Raw genomic sequence first — 20174 nt, 5'->3', positions numbered from 1 at the left:
AAGTGCCATACTGAAGAAAATCCCTCCTTAGTGTATGGAAAGCTGAGGATCAGTTAGGAGAGATCCGGTACCTGCCAGAGGGTCTGGGGACGGGGACCACCCAGGCCTGCAGGGTTTGAAGATTCCCCCCCAGAAAAGTGTGTCCAGCTGGGATCCCCGCAGGACTGATAAGGCCTCGACCAGAGGTCACAGTGAGGATTGAAGGGGTGGAGTGTAAAGCAGTCCTTGACACTGAATCTCAAGTGACTATTAAATTTCAGTCATTCTACCAACAGATGCTTAGGCATCTGCCTATACAGCCACTGACTGGCCTTGGTCTGTGTGGTCTCAGCATGGATGAACACCTCTGCCCAAGGTACGTCATAGTGCACCTGGAATTCCCAGAGGAGGGTGCTGGGGTAAGAGAAGAGATAGACACAGCTGCCTTAATATGCCCTGACCCTAAAGGGACTTCTGATGTGTCTGTGCTGATAGGGATCAACTCCAGTCTCTTCAAGGTACTTGCGGATTACTGCAGACAATGGGCTGGGGACCAGTACCTGAATACCCTGATGATCCATATGCTTTGTGCTGAAGCCTATAGGAAAATTGAGAGTGCTAAAAAGGAGACATCTGAGCTACTGATTGGGGCACTGAAGTACGCGGGCATGACGCCCTGAGTAGTGCCTGCAAGGACGGAGCAAGAGGTGCTTGTCATGAGTACCTGGCTGAAAGGCAATAAAGGGGCATTAGCAATGATAGAGCAGCCGGTTGAAGGAGAGTTCTCTGAAGGAGTGCTGGTCCCCAGTGGAGTCATGACCCTACCTGCGGAAGCCCACAAAAAGGTAATTATACTGATTGCTAATGAAACAAGTTGTGATGTTCTTGTGAAGCAGGGTCAACAGATAGCAGACCTCTTTGAGCCTGAATTAGTTGTAAAACACCAGTATGAAACGCAAGTTCCAACAATAGACCCAGCAAAGTTTGACTTTGGAGATTCACCATTGTCCGAGGAGTGGAAGGATCACCTGAGGAAGAAACTTTGTGAAAGATCCAAGGTGTTCTCACTGCATGATTGGGATGTGCAAAAGGAGTAGAGCACATCATCAGCCTGAGTCAGCTGGCATGGGCCGGTCGTGGGTGTCTAGTTGCTATATAGACATACCCTAAGTTATCAAGCAAGAGTCACACCCTGCTTTCTTATACAAAGTGACCTATTGCACATTGTGAGTGTATCAAGAGGTGGGTGGGGAAGCAGCAAGTTAAGACAAATAGAAATGACTGACTGTAAGAATGAAGGTCAAATTAGGCAAACTGCCTGTTACCCCAAGAAATCCAAACTACATGTTAAACTGTATATTGTTTCCCTTGTAACCAAATATACCATGAGTAATCTCACTGCAGATTAAAAGCTGCACATCTGATTGCCTTGTGAGTCAGATCAATATCCTTCTATATGTGAATACAGTCTTTAAAATGAAATCTAACTACTTGTTGTTTACTGGATACCGATGGAAGCAACAGAGAAACTGAAAGAGCTGAAATCTGAGCATTTACTGGGCACGTATCCAATAGAAATCAGAGGATGGCCCCCTCCATCAAGCCCCAAAACTAAGGTATATAAAGCTGAAGTCACCATGTGTACAAGAAAGTTGACTGAACCCATGAAGTAGCTGCAGAATCTTGAGTGCAACTGACACTTGGACTAGCTGTGTGGAAAGGACTCTTCTCCCATCTCAGAGTTAAGAAGGATAACAACAAGTGGTTAGATTTCATTTCAAAGATTGTATTTCCCCTTTTATCCTTCAACATAAATAACTAGTCTGTACTCTCTAGTGAGACCTCAAGTAACCATATTTTAGATTTTAACTCCTTTGGAAGTCCAAGCAAACTGGCATATGACTGAAAATCATAACTTTAAGTAAATGCTTTTACTATTCTAAACATGTCCCTTTTGGATCAATCAAGTCAAAGAGTAGTGATCACACTGTTAAAAGTGCATCCTTGGAAGTGTGATAAATGTTAGAAATTGAGAATTTATGATAGTAAGTAAATGTAATAAGAAATCTTGGTGATTTGCACTGTTCCTTGATATAACTACTGAGCCTCAATTCTAATATGTGGTAACTGCTAGCAAGATGACTGGTTTGTGTAGTAGGGACCTATAACACTGGTTGTGTCTACACTTGAGTGGTGAACTGTTGACTATATACTGATGTGGTTCTGGGTGAATTAATAAGTTATTTGGTTAAGAATAAGCAAATGTCCTGATTTGAGAAATACTCTTCAATTTAAAAGTTGACCTGAAAAGAATCCAGTGTTTAAAACTAAAAAACTAATGCTCCCCTGACTCAGTAAAAAGGGGTTATCTTATTAGATAACATTCTATATTGGCTATGAACAGTTATCCAATTGGCAAATCAAGTTGGTTAGATTTCAACATAAGAATGGCCATATTGGGTCAGACCAAAGGTCCATCTAGCCCAGTATCCGGTCTTCTGACCGTGGCAAATGCCAGGTGCCCCAGAGGGAATGAACAGAACAAGTAATCATCAAGTGATCCATCCCATTCCCCTTCCCAGCTTCTGGCAAGCAGAGGCTAGGGACATCACCGTTAAAATCTAACTGGCATCTCAGTAAGTTGATAAAAATTGTTCTTCTTTCACACTTACAAAGCCCTTCAGAAAATCTGACGCATTGTGTTGCCACTGGGAAAACAGAGTCTTTCTCGTTGAATTAAAAAGTGTATTGTTATACATTGGCCAAAGAACTGGTACCTCTGGGTTTAAAGATGCGTTATGTAGCTGCCTACATAGCTTGTCTGAGACAGATCCCGATTGTAGGGATTTGCAAAGCAAGAATAAGGAGTTCTGTTCATATATTCACTAAGCACTACTAATTGGATGTGGCACAGTGATCCAATGCTTTGTTTGGTAAAGTGGTGCTACAGTTTTTTTCCTAGAACTCCTTGCCCTTCACTGTCTATGGTTAAAGTGGGGGCTTTGTGCTAATCTCCCATACATAGGAATGCACAGAGACCCTTAAGGAAGTAATGAGGGTTACTTACTAATAACAGTTGTTCTTCAAGAGCTACCTCTGCATTCATGCTGCCTACCACCTTTCCCTCTGCCTTAGGAATCTGCAGGCTAGGGAGAAGGAACTGAGGTGGTCAAGATGAGGAGTGGTTTCCTCCTTATATAGGTTAAGTCAATGATGTCATCTTAGCAGGAGAGCACTACAGTGCCCCACAACAGAAAATGCTTTGTTGTATAGTTCCATAGCTCAAGACTAGAGATGCCAAATCCCTAACTGGCGAATGCACGCAGGCAACTCTCGAAGAACAATAGTTACTAGTAAGTAACGCATTTTCCTTAAATACTAATTAATGGAACTTTATATGATTGTTTACAAAGAGAGCTCCTAGATTTAGAAAATGTATTAAATTAGCTCCTTAGTTTTAGGAGTAAGAATTGTTGTTAAAATAAATTAGTGGTTTGAAGCCAGAACGCACTACTTAGTAGACACGGATGGGAAACTCTTTTTCCACCCATGAAAATTCTCAACATTTCAAAAATGTTCACGTTCCACAGCAGGACCAACCTAAGATCTTTTGGAAATTTTCATGAAAAAAACATAACAGAGACACCCACTCCAGCCTAGCTAATAGCCCAGAAGCTAAGGCATTCACCCAGGACGTAGGAGACCCAGGTTCAAGTCTGTGCACCTCCCACAGCCTGAGTGAGTGCCCTACCTGCTAGGCTGGGGAGGGTGTCTCTCTCAGACCAGAAATATGCTTCAGCAAAAAAGTTCCAGTGTAGATGAAGCAACATTTCCCAATGAGAAATCCTTCTATCAAAAAATTCCTGACCAGCTCTACTTCTTAGTACTTTCCTATTACTACTTCCCTATTAATAATTATTCTAGCACAGAAAGCTTCACATAGAGTTAAGGTGCCTCACATTCATTCCCAAAACGTACACTAAAAATGCAGGAAATCCTTAGTTCAGGTTTTTCACAAACTCTGGCCTTGATTCAGCAAGGTGATTATAATATTCCTAACTACCTTACTAAATCAAGGCCTTTAAAAATTACTTCTTCTTTCATGTATAATATTAGACAATAGCCTCACAGATAAGGCCTGGCTTGCATTTAAAATTGAGGTTGATGTAGCAAGGAAGGTCAGGGGTAAAAATCCATACCCTTGAGTGCCATAGTTATGCTCCCCTAACCTCCAGTGTAGACATAGCCAGGTTAACAGAAGAAGGCTTCTGTCAACCTAGCTGCCATCACTCTGGGTGTTAGTGTTCCTAGAGTGATGGAAAGACCCTTTCTGTCACTGAAGGCTGTGTCTACACCAGGGATCGGCAACCTTTGGCACAAGGCCCATCAAGGAAATCCGCTGGCAGTCTGGGACAGTTTGTTTACCTGCAGCATCCACAAATTCGGCTGATCGCAGATCCCACTGGCCGCAGTTTGCCGTTCCAGGCCAATGGGGGCTGCAAGAAGCAGCATTGGCCAAGGGATGTGCTAGTCGCCACTTCCCACAGTCCCCATTGGCCTGGAACGGCGAACCAAGCCAGTGGGAACTGCAATCGGCTGAACCTGCAGATGCTGCAGACTGTAAACAAACAGTCCTGGACTGCAAGCGGATTTCCCTGACAGGCCATGTGCCAAAGGTTGCTGATCCCTGGTCTACACTGAGGGATGACGCAGGCGTAGCTACTGTGCTGTAGCTATGCTGCTATAGTCTCTGTAATGTAAACATGGCCTAAGTATAAGTAAGTCGTCCAATTTTTCATATCATCCCTAATTGAGCTTTTAAAATACCTGGACTCTCTTATGTGATGCGAGTCTAGGAAGAAAATATGTTTTTTCTTCTAAGGTTAATGGAATAAGTCCCATTCTTTAGCTGCATTTTTAAACACAACCTTAGTCATGGAGTTGAAACCAGCCCCACCATAATGTTTGAAGAGAGATTACCTAACTAATATATTTTGCAAACAATGTGAAGAAACTGACCTGTCATTAGGAAATTAAGAGGAAATTATGTGACCAGATTATGAAATATGTTCTTTTACAAAACTATGCCCAAATAGGCACATGCTAAGATTTCCAAGAAAGTCTTTAAGCAATTGAACATGTATATATTGTACCTTTAGAAAAATCTTAGATTTTAAAATTCCTGTTTGACAACTAATTGAACAATGAGTGAGTCATACAAAAAGACTGACAAAATCAATAATGAGAATTGCACTTTTCACCTATAAAATGGTTTCAATTAACTTACTCTTTACCAATGGTTAAACTTGATTCTTATCAATCAACACTTTGATAGAAAAATACACTTTTTTGTTTTTGTTTTTATAGGATGACATGACTTCATTTTACAACACTCCCCCAATAGGAAAAAGAGGAACATGCAGCTACTTGACTAAAGCTGTGATGAATTTATTGTTGGAAGGGGAAGTGAAGCCAAGCAGCGATGATCCTTGTACCATTAGCTAAAGTTCAGAAAGAAATATAGGAACCATTGCTTACTTAGGTTTTAGTGTTGTTTTGCATGTGATGTTTAATTCCTATTTTGAAGAGTAATCATGGGCAGCAATATAAATCTGTACCATCCTTCACTGTGATAAGCAGAATTGCTTAGGGTAGGAAATGCCACAGCTGATTATTTGGCAATAAAAATAAATGTATTTAATCAAGAAAAAAATCTCAACAGCAATCAGCAATCTTCACCTAAATGTCAAAATAGAGTGCTGATGAAAAATTATGCATGAAGCATGACATACAGTTCATATTAAGTGAGCCCAATGATATTTAAATAAAGTTGGCTGGGCCTGTATTTTTGGTTTTGCAACTGTTTAAAAACAAATGATATGCTTAGTTATTTGTGTAATTTTGAACTAACAGTTTATGCAAGATTTATTACCTCTTTCTTCCATTTGTACTGTAATTCATTACAAAACATTTATTGTAAAGGCTGAGTAAAATACAGCCAGCATTTTTAAAAAACAGAATACATTTGAACTAATGGTTAGCACACAAAATAGATTGACACTTAACATAAAAGCTAGAGTGGTTTTGTATTTAGTCACCTTAGTCAAAGTGGAGGTAAAATAAAAACAAAATTCTGCACAAAATATTTTCTTTACAATTCAATTTAATTTGTAAAACATATGAGAATTGTTTAGGGTTTTAATGGCTTAGTTATAACCTGATTACACAGGTTGAAGACTGCCAGAAAATGAATACAAAATATGTAGAATTGCTTTTTATATTTTAAATAAATGTCAGCTAGCCACATGTTCAAAAGTTTGTATGAGATTTATAAATTAACAGTGGAAACATTAGTTAATATGGGATGGAAATTTTTAAAAATGTATTTAATTGAAATTAATGTTGGGAAGATGACTGAAGAGAGACTTTCATTAAATATAAGCATTTGACAAGTTCTTTGCTGTATTGATGGTTTATTTGTCTTCTGTGCTTGAACATTACTATAGAATCTACAGATTCTAACTAACCCTGCTTGAATTATTTTGAAGAAGGTAGTTTCCACGTTCCTTTATAAAAGCCTGCTTTTTCTATCAGTAGCAATGCCCTTAGAGTCTGATCCAGATCTCGTGGGAAGGACTCCCATTGGCTTTTATGGATATTGGCTGAGGCCCTTTTGAGCATATATCATCAAAACAGCTGTTGTGACAGAATAAAATATGTTCAACTGATTGAGATTTGTATATAGCATTGGTAATCTAAGAAATGGTGATCCACTACAAGTGTGTTTACAATAAATTTATTTCCTTTAAATCTATATTAAATACATAATAGTGAAATTGAGCCACAGATATATGGTGAACAGAATATGAAAAGGATTAAATGAAGATCTGCGCAGTTTAAGTATCTACCCAGAAATGAATTTAGGGTAGGAGTTCTCTGGTGGTCATGGACCTACAGTAATCTACAGACCTTTTCCTGGTGATCACAATTAAATAATTCTGGAACCACATGGTGAGGCGATTGATTGTTGAGTAAAGAAAGGATCCCTCTCTAAGTGATCTACAGAATTAAAAACAAATTTAAAAACCTCTTGTTTTCAGCCTAATAGTAAGAGTTAAAAGCAGGTGCCATTGGCCTTTTAGTTTCAAAATATTTTTAAACACCTGCAAGAAAAGTTAAGTAAAAATATTAACACATTTATTAGAACATTGCAAGACTTAAATCTGATTTAAAGTTTACAATCTCACAATGACTGATTCAGTGAAGCCAAGTTCATTCTATATGCATCAGCTGTTACAAATCACTGAACGAACAGCAGTTTGTTATATTACCTGGCCCTCATAATAAGTCATTTTTATTTCATCACTTTGTGGTACTATCAGAGTCCTAAAATGTTCCATTCAACTATCAATCTTTTCAAAAACCAAATTGTTTCTAATATGTTTAAAAATGATGAACTACTGTCAGCTGAATATCACAGTGAACTCTTAGCACATTGAGTAGGAGGTTTTAAAGAGACTGGATTGCGGAGACAACTTCTTGCTGCAATTGTATCACCAAGAGGCAGTCATCCAGGTATGGGATGACTGTGTGTCCTTGTTGTTTCATGTGGGCTGCTACCACCATGAATACCTTTGTGAATGCTTGTGTCATCACACTGCTCAATGGGAGGACATGGAACTACTAATGTTGGTGTCCCACCATGGAGTGGAGGAACTTCCTATGAGATGGGTGGATGTCTACATGGAAGTGTGTGTCTTTCATGTCAAGAGCTGCGAACCAAGCTCCTGTTGGAGGGAATAATTGATGCCAGTGTTATCATTCAGAACTTTAACTTCCTGAGAAATGTAGTTCGCAGATGAAGAACTAAGAGAGGTCTCCACCCATTGCCCTTCTTCGGGATGAGAACATATGGTGAGTCGAGGCCTTTCCCTTGGTATTGGGGAGTTAGGCTCTCTATTGCACCCTAGAGAAGCAGGGTTTTGGCTTCCTGTTGAAGAATCAGTTGATGGGAGGGATCCTCCAGAGTGGCTCGGGGTGGGAGGGCAATGAGTCGGAAAGGAGAGAAACTCTGAAGTATCCCTTGTGGATGATCTCCAGTACCCAACTCTCCAGGGTGATCTTGCCCCAAGGTGGGCAAATCAGGCAATTCAGCAGCTGAAGATGATGGGCAGGTGAGATGGTTGGCAATGGAGGTGGGTCGCGGGCCTCAAACTGCATATCAAAAGAGACCCTTGCCCGGCAGCTGGGAGAGGGTCAAGGAAGTTGCAGTGGCAGGGAATTGGGGTCTCTGGGACCTCTGGCACTTCCTTGATCTTCAATGGATGATGGTAGTAGGATGGGTAGGTTGTGTGAGGCCGTGGTCAAAAGGGCTCCCTCGGGTTTGCGCCTCGGAGCTGGGATTCCCAGGGATCACAGGGTGGACCATGAGTCTTTCAAAAAGTGCAGGGACTCATCAATCTTCTCACAGAAGAGGTTGGCCTCATTGAAAAGGAGGTCTTGATGGTATTTTGGACCTCCCTGGGGCAACCAGAGGGTTGCAGCCATGAGTCCCTGCACATCCCAAGGCGAGTGGCTTGCGAGCAGGAAGCAATGTCAGCTGCATCTACTGCAGCCTAGAGGGCCACCTTTGCCACTAAGCACTCTTCATCTATGAAGGCCTGAAACTGGGCATGGTAATCTGTAGGAAGCTCATTATTGAACTCTGCTAGCCTGTTGTATGTGTTAAAATCATACTTGGCTAGTAGAGCCTGATAGTTCATGATACAGATCTGTTGGCCTGCTGAAGAGAAGGCTTTCCTGCCCAGAAGATCCAGTCACTTGGAGGACTTGTCAGGTGAAGTGGACATCTGCAGTTGTTGCTAAGCCCATTCCATGGCCACCTGGACAACCAGTGAGTTGGGGGCCTGGTGCGTGAATAAAAGAATGAGCCCTTTAGCCAGCATGGAGTAACATTTCTCGGACTCCCTTTGGAGTGGGGGTGCACATGGCTGGCATAAGCCACACTGTTCAGGCCAGTTCCAGGATGGCCTTGTTTATCAGGAGAGCCACCCTAGAAAGTCCTTGTGACTGGACAATGTCCTGGAGATGATGATGTGGGTTCTGGACTTCTTCCAAGGAAATCTGCAGATCTGCAGCCACCTTCAACAGCAGTTCTTGACTCTGCCAGTGAGCGTCTGGGGGAAGGAGTGGGAGAGGGATGATTGCCTCACTGGCAAAGACGAAGCTCCGGTTGGGACTGTCAATGGTGGAGGTACCAACTTGATGTCTTCCTCTTCGTACATTGATGGTGCAGGATGGTGCGTGGGGGAAGCACAGTGACCCTTGTGATAGCTCCGGACATCTCTGCTATGGGTCCCAGAATGAGAGGTCTACCTGTCTAGATGGGCCCCTTGGGAGGCAGTACCAGGCTTCCCTGAGTGGATCTTAGGCAGGAAGGTAAGGGTGCCTTGGCCATTTGTCCAGGCTCCTGCGTGGCAGTGGTGATCCTGGCGATGCTGTGTCCAAGAACTCCTCAGAGTCAGATGGCAGTTCCATCAGAAGAAGCAGTACTGTGGGTACCCAGAGGACGGCAGTGTGGCGTAGAAGAGTGGGGCATTTCCTGCAGCAGTAGTAGGGGTTCATCCTCTGGTATGGGAACTCCATGGAACAGGGTTAGGCCTGAGAGAAGTGGAAACTGTGGGTATGGCAGAATCACCTTCTCTGTTCTAAGGAAGGTCTCTGTGCATCCAGCAGTCCGGGGAGTACCCATAGTCACTCTGGAGGGGCTCGGTGAAGTAGTTGGAGTTGGCTAGTCTGCCTGGTGGTGAGAAGGCACCATTGGAGAATTCAGGATCATGCTCGCACCTGGGCGATCTGACAGTCTCTGTACTAGGATCACCGGCCGTACCAATGGATCCCATTTGTTTTTGGCCTTACCCTCCAGCCAGGAGGTCTTCGTCACTGGTCCTGCAAGAACTGCATGCGACATCTCACCCAACCAGGCACAGCTCAGAGAGGGAACATTGCGCTTATGAGCAGTTTGCTGTGGGGACCCACTCTTGTGCCCGTGAGACTGTGTCTAGCTCTCATGATAGGGTTTGTCCTTAGTGGTGGTGGCTGCACACCTTGTGGGGTGCTCGGAGGGGCACTCAGAGTCAGCAGCAGCTGCTGCACAGGGAGATCCTCCTGGGCAGTATCCAAGTGCACTTGGGGCCTCATTGCCTCTTCCATCAGGTATTTGGGGAGGCAAAGCTCACAGGCCTCTCTGGTTCTGGGCAAGAAGGACTTGGATAGCGCACATTGCCCAAGATGTGAGCCTCACCCAGACAATAGAGACACCGTTGATGCTCATCGCTGATGGAGACAGGAAAAGGACAGGAGACAGATCTTGAAGCCCAGGATCCTGGGCACAGTCCCCAGGTGGTGAGGGAGGTGAGTCCCCTGAGCAGGGAAGTTGTATACTACACTATTCTATGCTATTCAAGCTAAGTTAAGTAACTCTATAAACTACAATAGACTACAAACCATCTAGAAACACGAAGAGCGACTCTCTTAGCTAGCTAAGGCGAAGAAGGAACTAGCTTTCTGAATCAGGTCACGGAGTGGTAAGAGGCAACTAGAGTGGTGTCGACCTGCATTGCCCCTTATACCCTCGGTCAAGAGCACGAGAAGAGCACGATGGACACTGCTTGGAAACCCTTCCAAACTCGGGTGCATGGTACGCATGCACACCCACATGTGGAATACAAATTGGGACCATCACTCGAAGAAGAAGAATATTTTTTCTGTTCTGTGCAAACTGTGAATCCCACTGAAAGCCAGTTTCTAATTTTAAAGGTTATTTCTGAGCCACCAGGACACTGCTGAACACTGGCATTGATAGTGACACCAACTTGTATGGAGGCCTAATGTCAGAAATCACTTACGCATTTCCAATTTCAGTTTATTTAGTTTAGAATTGAAATCAAATGTTAAGCTTTAAATAGCAAAGTTTTTCTTTTGCTTGTTACACTGCAGAGATGCTATTTTTGCAACTTGTTTGACCAGTTGGCCCCCGATTTCACTGCTTCACTCATGATCCATTCTTTCAATACAATATTGCCAGCTATGATGAGTTTCAAGCTTGCTAATTTTAATCAGAATCTTTCAATTCAATTGATTTTTTTTTTTTTTTGCAGATGGCAAGAAATGCTTTTCCTCATGCAAACTCTTTGGAATACAATCTGTGGAAAAAAGGGTTCTGTTTTCCCTCATAACCTTCAAACCAACACAGTTCACACGTTTTATAAAATTGTAATCAAAATGATTTTTCAACTTCTATAAAGTAAGGATAAGTAACTGGACTATAAAAGGCAAATACCAAAAACCAGCAGAGTCAGCTCTCGTTTAAGAAGCTCTCTCGCATACTGGAAGAACAGTGCCATCAATCTTCTCTAATCCTTCTGAAATAGCAACAGAAAAGGAGTCTGCCATAAATGGCTTCTTGTTTTGGAGCACTTCACCGTACTATAGATAGGTTTCTAAGTAATGTGGCAATTGAATTATGGTTTTAAAGATTGCACCACAGGCAACTAGATGGTGAAAAATCTCCTCTGTTGTATCTTTTCAATGGAAATGTTTTCATACTTTATAAAATGAACTGGACGAAAGCCCCAAAGATTTAATCCTCTATTTACCCACAAACCAGATAGGGCAAGGATCTGCTAGTTCAAGCTTTCTTACATAGTGTTGTCAATATACCTCAGCCTGGACATGATGACCATCTCCAGTGATGAAATACTAGAACTATCACCATTGTCAGTCCTTCCCCGCCTCTGCTGAAAATACCAACAAGGCTGCCAGTTGTGATGGTGTAGTTTGGGATGTGGGCACTAACCAGCAGGAACCAGTTTGAGAATATGTTACTCCTTATACAGGCCGATGAACAGCTGTTCATTAGTAACTAGGTTTGGTAGCTTAGATCAATTTAGACAAGCCTACAAATATACAGATTAGTTGTTCTATCATTTCTTGAACTACATCAGTGTGAAAAATCACCTCTCGTGAGATTTCCAAGTTCTTCTAATTTCAGATGAGTTGGCAACACCCCAAGAACAGATTCTTCTCGTGTTCTTTTTGTGTTTCCACTTCCCTTCCAGACAAAGACATACGAAATAATTTTGCCAAAGTTGTTTTGAGGGTTTTTTTTTTTTAGAGCTTCAACAATTTGGATCATTTCAGATTAAAGGTTCAAGTTGGTTCTTATATTATGCAAATTGTTTTGCTAGTCATAGTAATGAATTTCTTGATCATCAACTCACTGGGTCAGATTAGAAACCATAAGTTAGAGATGAAAGGCTCAACATCCAATTTCCAACTCTTGAGTTACTAGTTCGTTCTCAAAATCCTGTAGAATCTTAAGGCAGTCTCTTGCCCTTTTTTCAATCATGCAACTTCCATTACTATCAATGAGAGTTGTGGGCATAGATTGAGGGCATGATTATGCCCCTCATCTCTAATTACAGGGTATAGTTTTAGCCTGTAAGAAATCACAATAAAATGAATCTCTGTGATTCAGAGCATCTTATGCTGCCAAAGATTTTTCAGGTTGAATCTGTCTTTTCAGTAAGGCAGCAGCAATCAAAGAAAGATACAAAGGTTCATCTACAGCCCAAGCATCTGAATCAGCTGCATACCACTAAGTAGGGTTCTGGAGGAAGAAAAGGAGTTCTTATTTAATCTGGTGACCAACTCCAGAGTCTCTACCAATTGTAGCCTATAGGATAGTTTAGCTTAAGAAATAGAAGTTACGTTCTGTGCCTATGTTAGCCTAAGTGCAGAGGAGCAAGGGGGAAAATGGTAACTAACCTTCTGTAACTGTTGTTCTTCAAGATGTTTTGCACATGTCCATTCCACTCCACGTGTGTGCATTCTCCGAGCACAGTCGCCAGAAATCTTTTCCTCAGTGGTACCTCTCCAGGCGGCTCAAGTGCCCTCTAATACTCATAGCGCCAGTATAAAGGGCCCAGCCAACCCTGCGCCACCTCACTTCCTTCCTTCTGGAAGACTCCAGTGCAGAGGGGTAGGAGGGTAGGTCGTGGAATGGACATGTGCAGCATATCTCGAAGAACAGTTATGGAAGTTTACTAACCTTTTTTGTTTCAAGTAATTGCACATGTGCATTCCACTCCAGGTGACTCCCAATTAGTTGTATAGTTTGAGGGATCGGAGTTCATGGACACACGGACTGCAGGACAGTATTAACAAGTCTGGCATTATATCTCAACTGCTGAGTGATGGCGTAATGAGAAGAGAATGTATGCATCGATGACCAGGTCGCTGCTTTACAAATGTCTTGGATAGGGATCTGTGCTACAAATGCTGCTGAGGATGCTTGTGACCTTGTGGAATGAGCCATCAGGACAGCCGAGGCAGAACCCCCACTTGATTGTAACAAGACCAAATTCATGATTTAATCCAAAAAAAAGATTGTCTTCTAAAAGACTGAGAGCCTTCATCCTGTCTGCTACCACAAGGAACAGTTGTGTGGACTTTTGGAATGGTTTAGTCCATTGTATGTGGAAAGCTAGGGTTCATCTAACGTTCAATGAGTGAACTTATTGCTCCTCCCTATTTGCATGTGGCTTTGGGTAAAAAACAAGAAGATAGATTGCCTGATTGTTATTAAATTGGATAGTTCTGTAGGAAATTGGAGCGAGGACATAACTGCACCTTGTCTTTAAAGAAGATGGTGTAAGAAGGTGCTGATGTGAGAGACTGAGCTCTGAGACCTCCATGGCCACTAACAAAACCACTTTCTTGGAGAGGTAAAATAAGGAGCACATTGCCAATGGTTCAAATGGCAGTCCCATGAGCTTTGAGAAAACCAAGTTCACATCCCAAGGAGGAATGGGCTCTCTTACTTGCAGGTATAACCTTTGTAGTCAGTGGCTGCACCAGGAGCAAACTTTCTGTTGTGTCGGATTGCAAATAGGTCTATCTAGGAAGTCCCCCCCACTGCTGAAAAACTTCCCTTGCCATAGCTGGGTAAAGGGATCACTCATGGTGACTGGAGAAAGACCTGTTGAGGTGATCTGCCAGCTCATTTTGCACTCTCAGAAGGTACAAGACCTCAAGATTGATTGAGTGGTCTATGCAAAATTCCCACAGTTGAATCTCTTCTTGACAAAGGCAAGAAGAGTGAGCTACTCCCTGCCTGAGAAAAGACATGGAAACGGTGTTGTCCATAAGAACAAACAAATGTTTGCATGTAATGTGCAGCAGGAAAGCCTGACAGGTCAGGAAAATTGCTCCGAGATTTCTGATGTTGATGTAGAGAGAAAATTCTTCTGAAGACCAAAAGTCCTTGAGTTCTGAGGGGCCTCAGGTGGGCTCCTCAACTTTGCAGTGATGCATCTGAGACCAGACTCATTGATGGTTGAGGCCATACGAAGGAACCCCAGCACAAACACTGAGTGAGTCCAGCCACCAAATGAGAGAGACAAGGACCAGAGGAGACACTGTGAGTACAGAGTCCAGATGGTGGCCATTTGGTGAGTAGACTGAAGCCAGCCACTTCTGAAGAGGCCTGAGGCTCAGCCTTGCAAGCTTCACTAAATATGTGCAAGAGACCATGTGGCCTAAGAGCCTCAGACAAGTTCTGACTGTTATTGGATGGCCCTGGAGGTGTGTTGTTAGCGACATGATTGTCTGAAACCCACCTCTGGGAGGTAGGCTTGAGTGGAGTTGAACACCACTCCAATAAAGTCTATCCTCTCTTCTGGAGTGAAAGTAGATTTTTCAACATTTATTAGGAGGTGTAGGGCCGTGAACGTCGACTGGAGGAGCTGAATGTTGGATGCTACCTGAGCCCTGGACTGGCCCTTGATTAGCCAGTCATCCTAGATAAAGGTAGACCTGCACTACTAGTCTTCTCAGGAAGGCTGTCACTTCCACCATATATTTTGTAAACACCCCCAGGGTTGCGAACAGGAGTATCACAAATTGGTAGTGTGCATGCTTCACTATGAATCTGAGGAACTTTCTGTGACGGTATATTAATATGTGGAAATAGGCATCTCTCTTAAATCAAGGGCAGCGTACCAGTATCCAGGATTCAGGAAGGGATAATAGATACTGGAGTGACCATGCAGAACTTTATTTTCTTGAGACAACTGTTGAGGTAGTGCAGGTCTGGAATCTGTCTGAGACCTTCTTTGGCTTTGGGGATTAGGAAATAATGGGAGTAGAACCCCTTCCCTCTTAAATTCTGTGGAACCTCTTCCACATATCCCACCTGAAGGAGAGATTGAACCTCCTGGTCCAGAAGTTTTTTGTGAGAGGGGTCTCTGAAGAGGGAAAGGGAAGGAGGGTGGGAAGAAGGAACAGAGATAAACTGGAGGGCATATCCTATTTCCACCATGCTCAACACCCGACGGTCTGTGGTGATACAGGACCATGCACGGAGGAAATGGGAGAGGTGGTTTGAAAACAAGGGGGAAATAGGGTCTGGCATCATGGGAACAGGTATGGTGTCCTTAAGTGGCCTGTCAAAAGATCTGCTTAGAGCCCCCGGCTGTCTTAGTGAGGCAAGCATTGATGCCGAGGTATAAGGGGATGGTGGTCTACACCTAAACCCGTTTCTTTTTCTCTGTAGATCCTGATGGACAGGTGGGGGATAGAACCAAACAGGCTTTTGGGGCCTGTAGCGCTTCCTTGAAGTCACTGGTGTGTACCAACGCCCTAGAATCTTTTAACCCGTGAAGCTTTGCATCAGTCTGTTCTGAGAAGAGCAAAGCAAAGCTTCTTTGAAGTGTAGGTCCTGAATGATTTGCTGGACCTTCTATGGGAGTCCTGAGGACTGCAGCCATAAACTACTATGCCTGGCTACTACTGAAGCCACGGACCTGGCTGCTGAATCAGTCGCATCCAACACAATTTACAATGAGGCAATCGATTTTCCCTCTTCCACCAGTGAGAACTCTTGCTTGGCCTCTTAAGGGAGCAAGTCCTTGAATTTCAGCATGAAGTCCCACATATTGAAATTATATCTGCCCAGCAGCACTTGCTGGTTTGCAATCCTGAGCTGTATCCCCTTCAGTAGAATAAACTTTTCTACTAAATAAGTCCAACTTCTTGGAGTCCTTTGCTTTAGATGTTGCACTCTGATGACCCTGCCTTTCTTTCATTGGCCGTAGATACCACCACAAATGCTGCTCATACCCTTTCTGGTGCATATCCAATATAAGGAACCCCCCACCACCACCATTGTGAGCCAAACATTTGATTCAACTGAATGTTTAACTAAAAAGACAAGGTAACATTGTCCTCTGAATGTCAAACTCAAGCTCTATTCTAACAGCCACTGAAAAAGTCCCATTTCCTGCACCCATATGGGCCTGTCATTTTAATTGTCTCATGGAATCAAGTGTACAATAAGAAATGCAACTCCTAAAATAGCCAGTTCCAGACCCTTATAGTGTTATGTATAACTTGAATCGTACCTAGGCATAAATGGTAAGATGTTCACAGAGTGCAGGCCATTAAAAACTGACCATTTACCAACAATTACCATATCCCATAGTATCTTAGCTATGTTACACAAATGCTTGTGTATATGACTGTAATTATATCAATCCATTTCACTGAGCAAGCCAGCCACACTGCAGTCTTCAAGGGCAATCTCATATAATGCCCATTTCAGGCATCCAGGTGTGGGGAGAGGTGTATGATTGAGGTATGCAACAGCATGGAAAACTCAACTAACTGCAATTTTTTTATTTTAAATAGCAAAAGTCCTCTCTGCTACTTGGGGGGGTCCATAAGTATGCTGAACTTACAAAAAGTTCCCTGGCACAGAGAGAACAAACTATACTCATGGATAGATAGAACAGACACAATGCAGACAAATTATCCTGTATCTCCTTCATAGACAGACTGAGTCTCAGCCAATTCATTGTCATACAAATCTACATCACAGCTAGGCATGGGAAATCAAGGAAATTAAGATCATCTATATCTGATGTAAAGGAAAGAAACAGCACCAACATATTAATAGCCTATAGTTCAAAATTCCAGTTTTGTCAATCTGTTTCATAATATTCACTTTGCATAATTTTTTCAGTCTAGGATTTAATATATGTATTTCCTTATGCAGAATTTGCAGCCCCTACCCCAATTCTTCACAAGCCAAACTGTGATGGGGTGTACCAGCCCCTCACTGGTTCAGCAGGGGTTAATCCTACTCTGTGGGCCAAGAAGGCCATGCTCCCTCAGCTCTGCTGAGCGTGCTTCAGCTGGAACACAGATATAAAAGGGAGCAACTCACCGCAGTCAGGGCTGACTGTTAAAGGAAACGGAGGTGTGCTGCAGATTTCTGCGGAAGGACTGCTGGCACTTCAGGATGCGGAGGCCAGCCAGATGGAGCTGACCCATGTACCCCAGACAGCAGATGCCATGGAGGGAGGAGTTGCCATGGGAACCATGAAACAAGAAGTCATGTAGGAACAGGTAGGAAGTAACCCAGTGGAACTTAACAGGGAACTGGTCATAGAACCGGGGTTAGCTCAGGATGTTTCAGCAGGATCCCCACTGAATTGGTGGCAGGCCCCGACCGCCAAGGCCCTAGGTTGGGATCCGTGGGAGTAGGGAGGGCCCAGGTCCCCCTACCTTGGCTGCCCCCCACCCTGAGGCAGTGCCCCCCTGCTCCAACCAGTCTGGCTGCTAGACCACATAGCCCTGACAAAGAGGACAGCCATATGGCTTTAGCTGCTAGGCCACACAGCCCTGACAAAGAGGGCAGCCCTATTGACTCTGGCCCTTAGGCCACACTACCCTGACTGAAGGCAGCTTTATGGATGCTGGCCATTAGGCCACACAGCCCCGGCTGGAAGGGCAACCACATTGACTCTGGCTATTAAGCTGCACAGCATGGCATAGCAGGGCCACCTTGTCAACCCCCACACATCAGCCCATACTGCCCTGAGAGTACAAGCAGTCATTTAAACTCAACCTTGGGGGCAGAACACCCCTTCAACCTGCCCCAGGAGGGTGATGGGGTGTACCAGCCCTACGCCACAACCTAATCTTTCTCTTCTGCAGTGGAACTCACCACTATGCCAGAGCCCCTGATTCTTCCCCATCTTCTGACAGTAGGACCAGCAGTAGGGATAAATTCATGGCCTATTTCCCACCACTATTTCCTCACTCTTATTTGGCACCATGACTATCTTACAGTTAAAGTCTATGATTTCCCTTCAGTTCCATGGAGCTTCCTTAATAGTCTTTATTCAAAAAGATCACCATCCTATTGCATCTCTCAGAACATGAATATATAGATGAGAGTTCCTTGATCCAATCAAAATGGCTAATCATGGATTAGATGAATTGGAGAGTGCTAACAAAATTTGGACGTTTTACCCTTAGGATGTACATTAGAATTCAAGCCATGTCAGCAATGATAATAAATCGATACTATTTGGCTTTTCAATGGCCCACGAGAAATAAAACCAGTTCCCAGTGACTAAGTGACTACAGCACACACCGACACAGTTTGCTTATTTATTAGCAGCCTCAACACAGAGCCAAAGCAATCAATAGGCATGGAGACTGAATACCCACTTACCAATAGAGTAAGTCACTCCAAGGCCGGGCTAAGGAATATTGACAGAGCAGTGTGGAGAAATTTGCAGTGTCACTCCCTTTGCTGTGCTTGTTCTATAGATATAGAAGGCTTCAGTCTTCATGGCTTGCAGTCTAACATTTTGCAAGCACTAAAATAAACTTTTAAACAATTAGCAAGTGGTTGATTGTGCTAACCAATACCTTTGAAAGTCACTGGGCCATTACTCTATGCTTGTAAGAATGGACTTTATCACAACTTTTTATCACCAAAAATAGCTTTTTTTGAAGTGCATGAAATGCAATAAGCACTGAATATACAGCCTATGAGCACATGTTTCAGATCAGACTTTCACCATCATTCTATTCACATTGTAGGAGTCACTTGCTGAAAGCTCATAGTATGCCTGGTCATGAAACATGACAGCAAACACTCTACCCTTTCTCAGGTATTCCAACAAAATGCTCTGCTTTGTCTTTGACCAATAATCCAGAAACTACATCCTTCACTTCTTTACTTGGATATCTCAGCATTAAAAAGAGACATCTACATGTATCTTTATTAAGGTTGCTTGAATATTTGAACAGAATTATCTTTGTGCTTTTAGGAAAGAAAAATTTTAGATTCCCCAAACTGAGACCATACACCTGAATTTATTGTATCTTTTTTTACGCCTGCATATTTCTTCTTCCTGTCATTTTGTGAACAATAGGGGTGGTGGTGGCTTGAGCAAAGAGTCTTTTCAAGGTCAGGATGTAGCAGCAATTGAAAGGTCTAGTAGGTATGATCATGCAATATATAAAGTATAACTTCAGGGACCAACATCTTGGCTAAACAGCTTATTTTTATTGTTGCTGTTTTCAATTGCAAGGCTGAAGAACTCATGAAGCAGCCTGGCTACCAAAAGTGTTGAGGAAACTATGTCTTGGGTTTTCAGAATCAGGAACAGGGTCATTCAACCCTGGATTCCATTTTATCTAAACTACCAAATTACAAGACAGTTTGGACACAAGATGTCAGTTTATAACATCACTGGTTGTGGATGGTGCTCAGATATCAGTTATGGCTTTATTACACATTTTTAGACAGATCAGAGAATGGATATGGTAAATAAATGCAAATTCTAGACCAAATCTCACATGAAAAAAAGTTTTTTATAGTGAACACTAAAATCCAGCTTGTATAGGTATTTAAAACACAAATATAAAATGAAGATATATTCAGTAGGCTTTTTACTAGGAATGTGCAATTTATCATGGAACTCAATACCAGGTGAATCCAAGTATTATTTAGCTTCCATGCAATCATTTAATCTGTATCAGAGGAATTATTTTATTTGAAAATAGTACATTAAATCATAGGTTTTCAAACTGTAGTGGATGAGGTTATCAGGAGAGTATGAGGATGAGACATGCCAAACCCCCAGAAAAAACGTAGAAATTGGGCTTGTTTTTTGGCTTAATTGACTTGAGTTGCTTGTTGGCTAGTTTTTTGTTCATAGCTTGGTCCTTATTTGGCTTGTAGCTTGTTGCTTCTTTTTTTTTTTTTTGATTGGCTCAAGCAGGGACCGGGGGGGGGGGAGGTCAGGCGTGCACAACAGGTCCACCACAGTCCT

The 20174-nt window shown here is 42.8% G+C and overlaps 1 protein-coding gene across 7 annotated transcripts in view; it reads left to right on the top strand.

Moving 5' to 3' along the window:
* Positions 1–6434, top strand: part of PHKB (phosphorylase kinase regulatory subunit beta) — a 224043-nt gene extending 217609 nt beyond the window's left edge. For all 7 annotated transcript variants that reach the window (XM_043494809.1, XM_043494810.1, XM_043494811.1 and 4 more), the window contains one exon: positions 5347–6434. In XM_043494809.1, coding sequence (XP_043350744.1) covers positions 5347–5484 — 138 coding nt within the window. In that variant the 3' untranslated portion in view covers positions 5485–6434. The remainder of the gene's footprint in view (positions 1–5346) is intronic.
* The last annotated feature ends 13740 nt before the right edge of the window (positions 6435–20174 follow it).

The sequence above is a fragment of the Dermochelys coriacea genome, chromosome 12 (genome assembly GCF_009764565.3).
Source record: "Dermochelys coriacea isolate rDerCor1 chromosome 12, rDerCor1.pri.v4, whole genome shotgun sequence".
NCBI classification, from domain to species: Eukaryota; Metazoa; Chordata; order Testudines; family Dermochelyidae; genus Dermochelys; species Dermochelys coriacea.
This window is presented reverse-complemented; position numbering and strand designations above follow the sequence as displayed.